Below are 17,464 nucleotides of genomic sequence, written 5' to 3'. Positions count from 1 at the left end.
TTCGATTGACTTATGTTTTTGAGATGTTCACAGATTATTATTAATTTTTTAGATTTCTGTTACTTTCATCCTAATTCTGTATGGAAAGTGTATGTATTGAAGTAGATTGCTAGCAGGTATAATTTATCATACTCCAATGAAAAGCAATAAAGTTGTGACAATTAATGGGTGCTGAGGAGCTACTCTATTTTTATCTTTTTACTATTTACGGAAAGTTTCTCTCTCAGCCATTCTACTCTATTCTGAGAAAAGTTGCATTTCTTCTTGGAAGCTGTCCTTTTACCTTCTTAAGCAGACTTGATCCTCTAGGAAGCCATGTGTGGGTCCTCCAAAAAATGTTTATTGTCACACAGCAGAAAGAAAAAGTGACAACAGGCTGAGGCTAGAGCCTGCTCCAAGTGCAGCCTTTCATTCCTTCTCCCATTCCACCGTATTCCACTTACATTAATGAGAACAATGACTGTGATCTGAGAAGTCTGCAACTGCTGAAGATTTTCAGGTCACTCTGAGCTGCTTTCATTAAATGAAATTGAAAGGAATGAAATAGAAAATAAATTGTTCTTACTGATATTTTTTTTAAGGATAAAATTTGGCAGAAGTGAGTGCAGGGAGAGTATGGGAGGTCAAGGGTGGCGAAGGGTTTGATGAAAAGATTAAGATTCCTTTAGAAATCCCAGCATGAAGAAAATGTCAGAAGAGGAGATGTACAATGGCCATAGAAACCAAACCCAAACAAGCTGAGGATTGTTTAAAGCTGTGGACAAATATTTTCTGTGTTCTGTTTGTCCTGCAGAATTTTTATGGCTTATACTACTACCTATACTGCCTGTCTACTGTGGCAGTTGTAATATACAGGCTTTTACTGACATTGCTGAAAAATAAGCTGCCAGCAAAATAAAAATGAAAAAGAGAGGAATTATACTCCTCTTGCCTTTTTATTACCTTTGATTTCTAAGGGGGAGGGGAGGACACAAAAAAACCCCAAATCTAAAGCACTTTTATACTTTTTGACAGTACACCTGTCGTCTCCTTTGCAGCTTTCCACTTTTGTGCTACTGCTTCAAAGCCCAGATGCATCAAAGAACATCACTGAGGTCATGATGTTGACTTCCTTTCAGCAGCTCTTAGCAAAGGATTCTGCAATGTTTAACTTCTAAACTATGGACCTCAGCCGTATTTAAATAGTTTAAAAGGGCCTTTTCCTTAGCTGAAAAGTTTAATGTAACAAGATCCTTCCACTGAAAGCTGTTGAAAGCTAAGTGGTTAAATCAACACCATCATGCTCTTTGATGCAGCATCACCAGGGATAAATGGGCTGAGGAACAGAGAACGCGAAGTCTCCAATGAGCTTCAAAGTAGAGTGGCAAAATGGAAAAGCTGCAATGCAGTACACAGGTTATGGTTTTAATGGTTCCAAAAAGCTTCATAAAGAAAGTAAGAAAATAATGCTGTGGGTTAGAGCTTGGAAGTCCGTGGGAAAACAGGCTGAGCCATCTGTGTCGATGCTGCTTCTTTCCCATACTGTGTGAAGGCATTTTCATTTCTTTTGCTAAAAACCTGTATAGCTATATTTAGCACTCTTCCTGTTGTTACATATGTAATTTCAACAAACAGACTGATACCATTGCTACAGGCATTCCTGTACTCTTCATTTTTTTGCCTTCATATTCATGTAAGTATAATGTTGCATTTTTCTTTTGGCTTTTAGGAAAATGAGGAATGTAGATGCCTGCCTGTGCTTACTTATTTTAGTGTATCAGTGGTCTGGTTTAGACTCTATTATTTAGCCTTGCTGAGGTGAACAAGTCAGGAAGGGAAAGGCTTGATGTCCTGTTAAGGCAGATGGTGAGGAGCAAGTAACTGGTCTCACTTTTTCATTGCTGGAAACAGTTTTCTTGTAAACAGGGTTCACAGAACAGCAGCACATTCATTACTGAGTGACAGCTGGACTTTAGCAGCAACAAAACCTGTTTCTAAGACTAGAAACAGAAGCGGTTAAGAGGCTGGAGCAAACAGCTTATTTTTTTCAGATGAACGCTCTGCCCACAAGGATGCAGAGCTCCTTTGTGAAAACATATTGTTTCACCTTTTGACTAAATGCATTATGAATTTCTTGTGGCATTCTGGCTCAGCTTCAGCAGGAGCTGAGGACATTCTTACCTAAAATAGACTATTGCATGGTGGTTAGAGCACTGGATATGAGAGAACTTGGCTTAAATCACTTTAGGCAGAGGGTGGGGCTGAATCTGATTGTCCTGCTTGTTTTAAGTGAAGATCCAGGTAGCAGTGGCAATTCTTATAATGTCTGATGTTTCTGGTGTGTATTGTATATCTGTATGTGGATGAGTACATATGTCTATGTCCCTATCTACCTATCTATCTGTTTCTCTTGCTCACCAGCGCAAATGCTCATGATGTAAAGAGTGAAACATAATTTCTGGACTCTGGTGCTAGCCTGTCCATTGTTGTCAAAACCAGGTTGTTTAGGACATGCCCAGAATTAGACCATTCTGACATACAGGGAATGTCAAGATGAAAAAGGGACCGAGGCAGCCACATGATTATGTGGCAGCTGCAAAGTTTTATATTGCTGATCAAACCTTTGATACCATTTGCTAATGATTTGTCACCCTAACAGGCCTGACTGCTCCTGGGCATCAGTTCCATGAGCTGTTGCACTTTATAGAATTCCACCTGCCTCACCTAGGTAGAGATTTTTCTGAACTAACATGCCTAAATCCTATTTTGGAATAGCTGAAGGTATTTCACTGGAAAAACATCCAGTTTCTCTGTATTAAACCATCTCAGAAGGAAATTAAGAGCAACAACGTATATACATTTCAGAAGAACATACTAGATTACATTTAGGGTGGTATAAAACAGTCCTACTTAGCTTTAACAGAATTAATCCCGCTATCAACAATTATGAAAAATAAGAGTTTATAACATTAAAAATAGGATAGGATTTAATTTAAAATTACAATGAATTCTAATGAATGGATTGATTTTTCAGCTATTGATTTCATATTTTTCTAAAACCTCACACTTTTCCCCAGTTTGATCATGGATTTACTCCAATATCAATGCTATTGATGTGCCAGCACTCAGTCTGTTTAAGTAAAAGTGCGTAATCATTCTAAAGAGGGAAAATTGTTTGTGGGTATTAACATAACTTCCCTAAAAACATACGTTTGGTTTTGATGGTGTTGTAAATTTGAGAAATGAAAATGTCCACATTTTAAAACTTGATTGTGTAAACAAGGTCTACAGCGCTTTATGGTGCATAGATCAAGCTGAAATTTGCAAAGAACTGCAGATTCCCTGACAAAGAGTAATAAGGAGGCTGCTGTTCTGCAGCTAGCTGCAGCCAAACCTTCACACAATCTTCATAGCTGATGGCCCCTCCAGACAATACTTTTCCAACATGTACAGAAGTGCCATTTCAGCTTTACATTATGAAGTAATGGTGATGTCCAGTGCCTAATCAAATTAGGTTAATTGGAAACATTATCCCATTGGATATGACCTAGGCTTGGGCTCCTATTTAAAGGTGATATCCTGGCTTTGAGTCAGGTTTCAACTGCTTCTTGAACTCAGCACTTGTGTAATTGTTGCCTAATCGCACTTTTTTTTAAGCTGAAGTAGACACTTCCAGTGGTCTACATACTCTCATGCTCTTCTTATTGGCTTTAGAAATTGCCCAGCCAAAAAACTATGAAAAAACATCACAGAATAACCCAGAGAGATATAGTCCTAAAATATCTTTCTAGTCACACTTGCTAACTGTGGCCATCTTCAAATACTTAAAATGTATTCAAGTAGAAGACACGGCCTAGTCAGCAAAGGAAAGCAGTGGTGGGTAGGCTCCAATACTGGGTTGTTGTAACTTCTTCATGATTGCTTGATGTTAAATCTCGGGGGCCCCAGGGAGTATTCCCTTCAAGTTCCTAAATATGAAAATAGGACGAAGGGAGAAAAGAGAGAAATGACCCATCTTTAAATGCTGTGGTTTAACAGGCAGCATTTGTACTCTTCAAGTAGCTGAGAGATCTCAAAGGGAGGACCCTTAGTAAGTGTGGTATCCTTTAGATAAAGGGAATTTCTTAATTTTTAATGTAAGCGATACAGCAAAGACTTACATGTCAAATTTGCCATTTTCATTTACAGCTATATATTCCTTTAATCAGTAGCATAGCTGGAAAAAGTTTCTTAGAAAACTAAGAAAAGCTGATGCATAAGAGTTCACCTGTACGATAATAACACAGCTAAGGCTTATTGAAGCAGAGGATACAGTGTATGACTAGAAATTAAAAATGAGCATCTTAAAAGGCCTAAGCATGTTATGTCAAGGCCATGTTATCTGTTACAGACAAACAGGTAATACATAATTGTATCCCCTCAAGAGCTTATAGGCTACAAATCCAAGTGTGGGGTACTGGTGGCCATGTGTGACTGTCCCCATATCTCACTGAGTCAAAACACTCAGTGCTCATCTGCTTGCCTATGAAGAGAGAAACCACTGCAGGCTGTGATATTTTGCTGGATTTCTCAAGTGATCAGAAACAAAAATTCTATTAAGACTTCCCACCTACAGTAGGAATTCCATTCCTTTTGTGGTCCATCTAAAGATGGGCTTTAATTCCTGGTTTCCTGTCCCAAAACTGAGGAGATTTCATTTGAACAGACGACAAAAACACTGATTAAAACTGTGGCAAATGTGCAGAACTGGTGATCGGAGCACACTGTCTACAAACACCACATAGGTACTGGAAATGCAGACATTTGGAACTATAAAATAAGACTTTATCAAAACTTAATATAGTTAGGATTCTGCCTAAGGAAATAAATTATTCAGATTTATTCTGGGATATGCTGTGTAATGCCCCAAATCTCAAAGAGCAAAAAGGAAAATGAAGCACAGATAAGAAAGTACTGATGAAGTAGTTAGAAGATTTTTATAGAGAATGGGAAGAATGTCAGTGCTTAAACAAAGCTTGAAGTCATCAATTAATAGTCAATGACCAGTGAGATTAAAAGCATTTTTTAGCATTAGGAAGACAAAATTAACCTGAAGGCAGGCATGGTTTCATCAAAAAGAGTGAGATAATAAGCAGTTATACATTAACATTCAACAGCTGTTTTGAGTCTATGTTTGGAAAAAGCATCAGTGCCTTTTGACGTTGGGGTAAAATTAAGAAAAAAGTTAGTTGGATGTAAGAGAGCACCTGCTAAAATTAAGTGTGTTCATATCAGAAGTCTGGGAGAATCTAATCTGAGAATGAGCTACACAAGTAGCTTTCTCGCATTAGTTCATAATAAATCAAAGCTGGGAAAAATTTCAAAGAAGTGAAAGAATGTGAATGCAAGTCAAGTAGTTATCATTAACAAGGTTGGCCCAATAACCCATAAAACAGCCTGTGACTGATTCCCAGTAAAATAACGGGATTGTTAATTTAGAACTATCATCAGTGAAAACCTGGAGGCTGAAAATATAAGAATACCTATCAGTGTCTCTTCATGGAAATCATCTCTTATTAAGTGTTTTTGTTATGCTTTTTTTTTTTGTCAGATTATAGCTCTGAGCAATAAAATTAATTTTATTGCTGTATTCTCCAAGGTATTTAACATATTATCATGTAAATTTACCACACTTGCACTATGTAAAAGAAATAACCAAAACCTGGTGTTTAATATAGAGATATTAAAAAAATCAGTTCATTATCACCTCTGTTCATAAGAGGTCTGACCTGGAGACCATTATAGTTAACTGTTGACAGCCATCAAATAAAACTACTTCTATGTACTTAGTTCAATATTGCAATTAAAAAAAAAAATAAACCACACCAAACCCAAACCCACAAAACTGGTAGGATCCTTTACTATATATTAAGGGATACATCAGCTACAAGTCATGAGGCATTCTTGGCCATGCTTTTTTGTGGTGAGACTAGTATAAGAATTCCTAGTCCAGAGGAAGGAGAATTAAATATTTGACAGACTTCAAAGTAGAGACAAAAAATTGATCCAAGGATCTAAATCAATGCTGATGATGGAAATTTTAAGAAACTGAGTCTATTCATCTCATCATGGAGAAATGTGAGAAGTGGGTTTGATCAATGTGTAGGTTTAAAGAAATGTAAAAGGAGATATGAAAAGACATGTGATGGTTGTAGGCTTGTTGATCTTGAAGATGAAAACTAATGAGCTTATCTAGTCAGAACATGGAGTTAGTAGGTTCAGCTTAGTAGTTTTCCTTCTAGTAACGACAATTACACAGCTGGTAAACTATGAAGAAAGTGGTTTTCATCATGTGGAACCGCTCTCAGAACACGGAATCTTTTTACCATCTTGAGCTTTCCTACAAGAGGTGGCATCAGTGACACTGAGCACTGTTGAATTCTCACATACCAAGCTCCATTTCTATTCTTAAGACTCAAGGATGACTGAAGGAAGCACTGTGGTGGACAGTACCTGCTTTATTTCTTTGTTAATGTGTATTTGATGCTTTGTATGCTTTAAAAGGGATACGCTGGGCAGCAGACAGAGGGAGGCTGCTCCTTGCCTTGTCCCAGGTGCTGTGCTTTGGGTGATTAGTGGTTTTCTGGCTGGTGAGGGGACATTACACTTTACCTGAGGGCAGCTGAACCTGCAGAGCTCTAAGAAGCTTTGGGAGTGCAGGGCAAGTCTGAGATGTCCAGAAAATGAGTAGCTTCCAAAAGCTGCCTAGAAATGCGAAGAACAGGCACAGAGACAGGCTGGAGGAATGACAGAAAGATGCTTTTCCTAAGGGCCTAGGCGGGATAGTGCAGAGTTCACTGCAACCGCAAGAGCTGTTAAAAGGTTGCTGGCTACAGAGCAAGGCAGGAAGCAAGCACTGCCTCTTCCCACCCAACCCTTCCTACAGTGCTGGTTAGAAGGAATTAATTTACAATGCTCTATTACTTCCATTTTTCTTACTCTGTATGTTTTTATTATAAAAACAAAATTTTGTTTATCTTTTAATAAAATCTGTCTCCTGAGGATCAGCAGTGTTTTGGCGCACTCCCTTCAGACGTTCCTTTGGTGTACTCCTCTCCTATCTCTCTGGAGACTCCAGACCTTGTCACAAGGAAATCTCACACAACAGACACAGTCCACATGCACTGTTTGGAACCTGTCAGCAAGACGGTGCACTGGACTAATTTGTTTTCCTAGATGCCTGCCACGTGGGAAAGCATCAATCCTTTCTCAGAAATTTCTGTTGATGTAACTACAAAAAGCTTAGGAGGAAAGGCTGGAGGGGAAGAATTGCAAATACTATCTTAGTACTAGGCAGGACATGGCCACTATTATATGAGTACCCCTGTAGATTTCCCCTCAAAGGGTCTGCTAATATTATTCCAAAAGATGCAGCTGTTTCAAGTCTCTGCTTAGCCCAGATTTGGCCCAGCACAGTTCTCTGTTTACTGAAACTGCATTTTACATGAATTTTTAAGACAACTGTCTAGAAACTCTGGAATTGCAGTAAAACCAGTCCAGCAATTCAATGTGAGTAATGTCTTCTCTTTAGGGTTTACTCCTATACTGTGATATGGTTGAATCAACATTTGTAAAGGAGCAGCTACCAAGCAGAAAAGTTGATGCCTTCGATAATTTTCAGAAATGTTTTATAATTTTGAAATTACATCAGCCAAGAGTAGAAAACAGCAGTTACAACACATCGAAAAAATTTGATATGGCAGAAGTCAAAGACTGGAAAGCAATCCGTGTGGATCTGGTCATAACCCCCTTCGAGCAATATGCATATGCTCTATTAGGCTGGACAGGCTCCAGGGTAAGTAACCAGTACGGTCTATGTTTTCTCAGCATTGATAACCTATTTTTGCTGCTGCAGGACTGTTCAGAGTTCACAGATTTTAAAAAAATGTTCCTTCTCTCCTTATGTCACATTTTATGCTGTCATCAACCTGTGATCGTAGGTTGGAGCTGATGCGCTCATCAGTGACATTTATGGATGCCTCTCTAGATGAGTTAGCATCTATTTTCTTTGAAGCTTAGTGTTCAAGTTCGTGGACTGGAGAGTGAGATTTTCAGTCAGTTGCATTGTCTTTTTACATCATACTAGTCTTAACAAGCAGTTTTAATGGTTACCGAGTAGAGAGAGGGTTTGGAAAGCATCACAGAATTTCACAGGAAATTAAAAATTTGATGAAGAGATGTTCTGAATTGGAAGTTAATTTGTTTTGTAGGAAATTGAAAACAATTTAACACCTTTCTTTTGGGATTAGATAAAATGTTTTGTTGCAGTTGTATTTTGAGTGCTTTAAATTGTAAAAATTTGGAAATTTTTAAAATTTACACATTAATTTTGAACTACAATAAAATACGTTTTGGTTGATGCTTTAATAGGTTAAGAAAACTTGAAATGATAGCTACTTCCAGAATAGACACTGTAGCCAGTGGGTATAATAGTATAATATAAAATAGTACAGTATTTTCAAAATAAAAAATTCTATCTAAATGCAAACTCAAAACTTAAATGATTAATCTCTCTCCAGAGAGAATTATTTTTTAATCTGTTCTACATGCTTGCCTTCTGATGTTCATTTTCTTAGGGAGTGATGACATGGTATAACAGAGATCTCCTGAGCCTGCTCTGAATGGTCTTTGCGATCTAGAAGTAGTACAGATGCATTGCACTCTATTCTACTCAGGTTAATTGGAAGCAGGATATTTTAGACTAGGTTAAATGTTGCAATTGATGTGTTCTCTTGCTGAGCTGATGAGTTACTTCAGTCACTTTTCTTTTTTGAGATAATAAATTGTATTTATTTGGACCTTGGGTTGAGTTCTGCAGACTTTGGTGTCCTTATCAAGGAAGTGTTTGGCTGCTTAAATAAATGCCTTTCTCTCAACTCTGTAGGTGGGTGTCTTTGCTAAAATTGGAATTTGTGAAGCCCTTTGGTTGAGTAGACAATGACTTGCTTCTTTCCCTGCCTCACTCTGCTCCTATTCCCTGTTGAGATAATTCACCTGCAGCCTGCGGGAGCCCATCGTAGGCTTACTTTCTTGTACAGTGCCCGACTGTTCTCATACTAACCAACTGAAATGATGGACCATTGCCTATCAAAACATTGTCTTTTCAGATGAGTCATTTTTTTGGACTATAGTCTTTTAATAGAGGTAATTTTTACATGTTAGTTTGTTATTTGGCTTGCTGTTGGAACAGTTAAACAAATGATAACAATTTTGGTTTGTCAGAATTGCTGATATTTACTCTATCTTTTACAGCAATTTGGACGTGATTTGCGGAGGTATGCTACTCATGAAAGGAAGATGATATTGGATAACCATGCCTTATATGACAGGAGAAAGGTACTGTTTATTCTCAGAAATAAAGCTTTTGTGTTTTTATTTCTGAGTCTGCATGTTCAGTTAATTTTTTATATTCAAGTATATAGAATATTTTGGCTTGATTCTCTACCTATTATGTGGTAAGACAGTCCCACTTTCGCAACATTTAGTTTCACTGAGATAGCCTGATTAAATCTGAACAAGTAAGTCCAGAAATTTTTTTTGGCATTACTGAGGTAATTTCTGAAATTTAACAAGAAACATACATTAGACAATGGTATTTGAAAGGAACTGTGCAACCCTCACAAAACTGAGAACAACCCATCTGCAAGTATTTGAAAAAAGCATTTTACTGTCCCATTTCAGAATGAAAGGTCATTTCTGTGTCCCAGACACAGTTTCAACAGGGATTGTGCTGACACATCGAAGGAAGAAAGGATATTAAATGGTACAGGCTCAGCTAGAAGGCCTGAAGAAGTTTTTGTAAGGTGTGAAACTAAGTGGAGATCAAGGATCATCCTGCTTTTAAAGCCCTGCATTGAGAAGTCTATGTGGAGTTCTGTTTAGTCAGGCTTGCCAGTCTTGGTAGTAATTGGTAGTATTTCTAGTCTGAATGCTCTTGGCTGCAATTATACTGATCTCTGCATTTATCTGTCTTAATGTCTGTATTTGTATTAGGCCATTTTAATAATAAGCAAAAATCAATATTGAAGATGTTTATTGATGTCATTATAGGGGAAGGCAAAAGTACCATGTCAAGATTTTACATTAATCTTTCCTGTATATTCCTTTTAGAATGGAGATTGCTTTTAGCATCTCTACTTACAGGCAGCATTGGCTCATTCTTTGTGAGATGCAGCAGTGATCTAAGCCCCTCACTCCATTTCAGCAGTCTCCATATGTGTTCGTCAGGCTCAGATGCTGTAACATCCTCAGTTGACATAGAAACCTGGGGAAATGATCGGGCTAACGATCCATTTAGTCAAATATCCTGTCTCCAACAATTGTCAATACAAGATGCTTCAGAAGAAAATATAAAATCACATAATAGATAAATATGCTATCCAATTTCTAAGGGAGGGGGAAGTTTCTTCATTAACTCAGGGATGATGTCAGTGTCTTTCTGCCTGTCTTTTATATTTTAAAAACACTCAAAACATAAACTCTTTGCCTCAACATAATATACTAAATGTTATTATCTGTGAGTTAATATGTGCTCTGTTAAATAGCTTTTTGGGTGTAACAGATGACTGCACCAGGGAAATACAAAGAATTTAAGAAATGCCACTGTTTTTTGTGTGCAGCAAAATTTGCCTGAATGATGTATAAGTGTATATCATTATACCTGCTGCTTTTACCCAGAACCCTGAGGCATTCAGTGATGCAAGATGGACACTGTTCATTCATGAACAGCATCAATCAGTATTATTTTTCCTTTATTGTGTTTAGGCTTTATATCTGATGTACCATTCAAATCCTTCTGGGAAAGAAAATGTGAATTTCCATGTTTATTCCATTGGACTAGCTAGGATGTTTCGCAGATAAATAAGTTTGTCTTCACAGTGTCCTCTGGGAAGAAAGATGCTCTAGTCTTCCCAAATTTTCAAGTAAAGAATTGAGGCAGGGAAAGATTTAATGCTCTATAAATCTATTAATTTGAAGGGCCCCCTGTTTGCAGTGTCTGGCCTGAATGTTTTCCTGTTGAGTATCTGCCTCGAGACTCTGAAAAATACATAGAAATGTGTGTATCCATGACATGTTTCCCAAAGCCATCAGCTGTAACTGAATCTCCAGGAACTGAATCTCTTACACTTCCTCACTGCACTGCCCAGAACTGGAGAAACAATTAGTGAGAGGACTGAGGAAGAAGACTTATGAAATTTTCCTTAGTACTTATTACAATGCAGGAATTCTGTGACAAGAGTAAGGGAAAGAATAATATCCAGACCTTCAGGGCAAATTTCAATTGTCTTGACCTTGCAATCCTTGATCTAGGACTTCCATATATCAAATGAAGGACATGAATGGATCAATTATCCCTTTCTTGGGGGACGACAACTCTGTTTTCAACAGTCTGTTGTCATCCTCCCCTCCAGTAATAGCTAATAATATCCCTTTTCTCATTTCATCCCAGAAACAGCCAGTTTACTTCCAAATTTTATTTTCTGTTGCAAAACATGGACATAATACAGACTTCAAAACAAGAAGTTACATTAACCTGTTGACACAGCAGAATCCTGTTCTCATCTCTGCTACATTCTCAGAAACAGCTAAATTACGTTAGCTGAAATTTTCCACAAAGAATGAAAATTCTAAGGCAGAGACACAATATGAAATCTTTCAGACCAGGCAGCACTGAAGTTACAGTCTACTTAAGAAAGGGTATTTTATCAAGTAGTGTCATTCTAACAAGAAGCAGGGAGATGCCACCCCCCCGTGACCAAGTGTTCTACTATTTATAATCTAATGAGTTACATTCAAATATTTTTTTAATTATTTTTAACTTTGCAATTTTGTATTAAGTTATTCCCATAAAGGACATTTTGAACAAAAAGCTTTCCACACTGCCACCCAGTGTGTGATAACGTCAAGAATGTGCATAATACAGCAATGGTGTCCGTAACTGTGAAACTTGGATGGTGACCCATAGTGGAAGTGCTTTGCAGTAAGTTGTGTGGCTGCCAAGATGGATTGATTTTTAGGGTCAATCAGGTTAGCAAGCTTAAAATCAGTGATGAAAAGAATTAGTAACTTTAGTGCTGTTTCAGTGAACATAGACCCAATTTGTGAAATGTTTAGAGGGTTTTTTTCCTTGGTTTGATTATGAAAACTAGAGAATCTTCTTTACTGTAATTCTAGTGCTTTCATTCGAAAAAAGGTTGACTAGAGAGGAACATTAAAAACATGGATGTTTTATCTGTACCATCTCTTAAATTTAAATTGGAACATGAACACATGTATTTCATAAGGACATTTTTCCTTGTGGTAGGAAATCTTAATTTCTCAAAGGAAAGCTTTTTCAAAGCTAAAAAACAATCAGGAAGCAGATATCCCTTGTGCAAGCTGCTCAGGATCACTCAACACAACCTTAATTAAGGTTAATTAGGTACCATAGGTAAAAACTGAATCACATCTTTTCCATATTTCTCTTGTTGATGGAAGAGAGGTTACCTGATGTCACTGGCTTTGTTCAGGCAAAGTTCCATGTGTGACTCTGGAACAGTCACTGGGGAATAATTCAGGAGCTGGGCCAAATCCTGTCTGCTTCATTCCTCTTATTACTCTGTGTGTGTGTGTACAGCAAAAGGGATAGAAAGGTCAAAGAGAGTCAAACTAATTCTCGATCCTGATGAAGACCAAATCTTTTCTTTGAAAACACTTGCTTGTTGTCACTTTAAATTTTGCAGGCTGGTATAAGTAGTTAATAAACCATGCTATAGCATATATACTTTGATTTTGTTTTTTTTTTTTTTTTTTTTTTTTTTTTTTTTTTTTTTTTTTTTTTTTTTGGTGTGGAATGTAACTGTGCCTGTAAGAAAGTGTCTTTCATTGTAAAAGAAAACAGTTTCCTGGTTTGCTCTGCGTTCCAATATATAATTAGGTATACTTTATTCTTCCACATTAATATTTATCAGCCCTTTGGCACTGAAGTTTCCAGTGTGGCCCACTGCCTGAAATGTGATGTGTGTCAGAGAATCCCAGATTCCAGCATTCAAGGGTTTGCATCAGGAGAGAATCCTGGTTACTTTAATGTATTTCCAAAGGGATTCTGACAGGAATAGGGAGCATTAACACAGCAGTTAGGAATCAATTACATGGCTTTGCAGAGGGGAACAAAAGGAAGAGATATTTCCTCCAGGGACTCATTACAAAGTTACACTATGAAATTGTTCCTTGGCCTTGATTTTTATTTTTGTATTTTCTAGTGTGATACTTTTTCATATATTTGTGGGTTTTAGAAAACAGTGTGCAGCTATCAAACTAACAACTTTTTCTGTTCAGTAATAAGAAGGGCATTTTGTAGATCTTCTTTTGGCAGGAAAATTGTGACAAAAAAATTTGAAAATTTGCTACCAGTTACCTGTCAGCCTCTTTTTCATAAAAAGATGAGTGGATGTCCACATCTGTGCCTCTTTAGAACTGTGTCCTAAAGCTATGCAAGTCAGCCCCTGTGTATACCAACTTGAAGTATGACATTTCTGTGACTTACATCAGCTGGAGATCAAACCTTACAATGATTCCCACACTTATGGAACAATGGAGTTTGTTAATCAACCATCAGGAAGAAAAAGAAATTGTATATTCCCTGTTTCTTCTTATTATTGCTGTTGCACTGATTACAAATGGCAGGATACATTTATGACACAGGCCAATAAAATTCTCACTGCAAAACTTTCCTGATTCGTGAATGAACAATATGCTCTCTAAGGAAATTAGAAGCTTTTGTAAATAAGAATTACATTTTTCTGTGTGAACCTAAGCCTCAGATCAGCTGAACAATAGGCTCTTCCTTAGAAAAATGAAGGTCTTTAAGCTGCAAACCATGGTATCACTGGTTGCTTTTACACCCCTCTGTGTTGGATTGGGGGTCATTTATCCCTTAACCCACTATAAAGAGGTTTTGCTTACAATGTGCATTGTGTCTAGACTTATTTAAGGAGCTAATAAGAGTCTAAGCACTGACCTCTGTTATGTATTTATGTAACGTGGTCATCAGTTCACTGTCTGAACTGCAGGTTTTAGTGTGAATGTATATATACAGTTTGCCACATACTGAGATTTGAAGGGTATTTTCTTTGCAATGATTGAAAGTTTGTGATGTACTAGAGCAGCCGTTAGCAAGTTTTGACAACATCCTGACAGCTTTTTAACTGAGTGAACTGGAGGGGAGATCTAGTGGATCTAACTAAAGAAGATACAGCTCTAAACCCTGTTTTATTTTTAAACAACTGTTTTTAAGCTGAATAACTATCATCTGCTTGCATGAGAATGCAATAAATGCGTGTTTTACTTTCACCTTAATGTTTTATGATTTTTAAACTGATTTTTTTAAGTGGTTGGCAAACCACAGGCTTTCTGTTCTTGAAGGAGCAGCTGTCCTTGAAGTATGAGTGCTTCTCCGCTTTTACAGCGTCAGCAACCTGGAATGAGGTTCAAGAACTGCAAAGGTTCTTGGTTGCTCCTTTACCAAACTCTGGTGCTGTTAGCTAGAGTCGTGTGTCCTTGTCATGCAGAAGGGTGCTGTGGAGAGTGTCTGAAGCTGGACTCTACAATACTGGATTCTTGCACTCTTCTTCAAGAGTGTGGGTAAGACTTAATGTCTTACTGTTGTGCAGTGTCCAAGGTCTGAACCTGGAAAAGTGCGCAGCCAAATCACTCTGAAATTCCTGTGTAAAATTTTGCACATACTGCTGGTGTTTTGGTTCAACAGAGAAAACAATCCAGAACAGTTGTTAACATGTGTGGAAGGCATTCATATGTCTTAATGAGACTGTTGTCTCATGAAATGGCTCTCAGATTCCAGTGTGTGCTTTTCTCCAGTAAGAATATTACTTAAGGAAAAACTTCCTTGTTCTCCAGAAAATGAAATGCTATGGTCCAGTTGGCTTATAAACTTAGCATCATCTTTAACTTTGAAGTTTGCTCCACCATAAATCTAATGTCTTATTATCCATCTGTATGCTTCATGCCTTTACTTTGTCTCTATGATTAATCTCATCCAAGTCTCCATTTCTTCTTAATTTGACATCAATTCATTCAGTTTTGTGGATCTCAGTAATGTTGTAGACTCCAATGTTGCTGCCTACTGTCTCCTGGGTACCACTAATACCACTCCAAAATCCAAGAAATGTCTGTAAAAAGGGTGGCTGCAACTTAGTCGTGTAAAATGTCCGTTTGAGTAGTTACTTTCCTTACCCCAGTACGGAAAGGATCCAATAGGCCCTTGTGAGTTACCTAGAGAGCCACTGTAGGTCTGGAAGACATAAGCTATGTCTTTCTGCTGAAACTGAAATTAAATAGTTTTAAATATAGCTTAAATTCCAGACTGTAAGCACTAAAATGAAATTCAAGTTCCAAAAATTTCATCATCAAGAAAAGCTGTGGTTTTAATTTAAGCTGATTTTGTTTCAACTTCTGTTGTTCTGACATTTGCTGTTAGCTGCTCTTTGGCACTTCTGCAAAATCTTTTTTTTTGCTTGTTACTCTTAAAATTCCACAGGGACATAAATACGTTGGATTTCTTTTTTCTTTTTATTTTTTCCTCTTTCTTTCTGATTCCATGTCCCTGGGTGTTATCTGAAATTGCAGCTTGCAGTTCATAAATACCAGACTGCTGTGATCCTGTTCTTCCTCATGGCTCATCCATCTGAAGATCCAATTCAGATACCCATTCTCTGTTATAAACAGCTGTAGATTCACTGCAGTCTGGCTGGTTGAAGCTCTCTCTGCTCCCTCTGGTTCTCTATGTGTAATCACTGGACATAAAAAGTATTACTTAAGCTTCCAAAAAACCTGACATGTATGGTTGTTAAGACACTATGCCTGTCGCTGGTATCTGAAGTGTTTACATTGATGACTGTGAAGACAGTTGTCCCACAAACCTCCGTTCCCATTAAGGAAACACAACCTAGATAACTGTTAGCATTTAAAAGAAAGGTTGAATGAGCAGGCTGAAAGTAATGTGTTGTTTTATCAGTTAGATTCTTCAGGGCTGTGCACTGTCCAGGGACTGAACCTGGGAAAGCCCACGGCCAAATCACACTGAAATTTCTGCTCATACTGCTGGTGTATTGGTTCAACAGAGAAAACAATCCGGAACAGTTGTTAACATGTGTGGAAGGCATTCATATGCAGATTGGAAATAACATCTGGAGATGACCTACTCTATTTGTGCCTTTTCTTACTCTGCAGTAGGTCCATTCTTGCCTAGTACCTATGTCTTTTCTCGTATCACTTTGTAACAGGGCATCATGTCAGCCATAGGATCGTGTACCAGTTCAGACATGATGTCGGAGGGCATAGTCAAACAGATTTCAGGTTTTCATGTTCTCTGAACATTTTCTGATCTCTCTTTTAATCCTGAACTTGTGAAAAGGCAACATGAGAGGGAATTTTGACATTTAGCATGAAGTGGCAATTGTGTGACCAAAAGAGAGCACACACATCATTGTAGTATGGCCCGAGAAAGGTAGATAGTCCAGAGGTTTGATTATTAGCTTGCAGCTTGAGTCACACTGTAGCCAAATTTTCTCTGTATGTTCAAGCAGGTCATTTAACTTTCCTTGATCTCACTTCGCAATAGTAAAACCTAATTCCCACAATGCAAAGATGCAGTAAGGGTAGGTAGTAACCACTGCGGAAAAAACTAGTTCAGTTTAATGCAGGATTTTGATCACTCAGCATTTTCCTTTCCCTATAACTGGGAGAAAGAACAAATGTTTAATGAAGAATTTTGATCATTCAGAATTTGCTTATTCTCTTAATCAGAGGGGAAGTCAAAATGTTGACACTTTCTGCAAAGGGAAATGCTTTTTGAATCTCAGCTTTGGAAACAATGCCCAGATCAGACTGTTCCAAACCTCAGACAGCTCTTTGGGCTGCAAGTGCGGAGGCACTCGGCTTGGCTGGCTGCTCCAGGCGCATGGAGCCAACAAGCTCCAGGGACCCTGGCTCTGATGTAATTAAAATGACTTATTTGAACTCAGGCTCCCAGTTAGCCTGTCAGGCAAGTTGTTGAGAAGATGGGCAAGCTGGCCGGAGCTCAAATAAGTGTAGATTTTTTAGAAGTGCCTAGTAAACTGGGTTCTGTTGGATTATTTTTTTTCAGGGCAATATTTTGGTAACTATGTCATTTTTATGGAACACCCAGGTTTCAGTGAGTAAGAAAATTTCAACAAAACAAAATTAATTAGTGTTTTGCTGAATAGATCTGTTCACAAGGCAGTGGGATATTATCTTTGTGTGCCTACACACATCTTAAGTAGAAATATTGTTCCTTAGAACTGTCTTTTCTCTGGGAAACTTGGGAAGTTGCATTCCAGTGATTCCTGGCCACCAGAATCCATATATCATGTTACTCTGTAGAGCTTGGCATGAGGATGCCCCAAACATAAGTACAGAAGATGCTTCT

At 37.8% G+C, this 17,464-nt stretch overlaps 1 protein-coding gene across 1 annotated transcript in view; it reads left to right on the top strand.

The window, feature by feature from the left end:
- The window catches only part of DNTT (DNA nucleotidylexotransferase), a 94,726-nt gene that overhangs the window by 59,279 nt on the left and 17,983 nt on the right, over positions 1–17,464 (top strand). The window contains exons 9-10 of the mRNA XM_040606752.1: positions 7,550–7,813; positions 9,271–9,354. Of these exons, the coding sequence (XP_040462686.1) occupies positions 7,550–7,813; positions 9,271–9,354 (348 nt within the window). The remainder of the gene's footprint in view (positions 1–7,549; positions 7,814–9,270; positions 9,355–17,464) is intronic.

Source organism: Falco naumanni, chromosome 9 (assembly GCF_017639655.2).
Source record: "Falco naumanni isolate bFalNau1 chromosome 9, bFalNau1.pat, whole genome shotgun sequence".
NCBI lineage: Eukaryota > Metazoa > Chordata > Aves > Falconiformes > Falconidae > Falco > Falco naumanni.
This window is presented reverse-complemented; position numbering and strand designations above follow the sequence as displayed.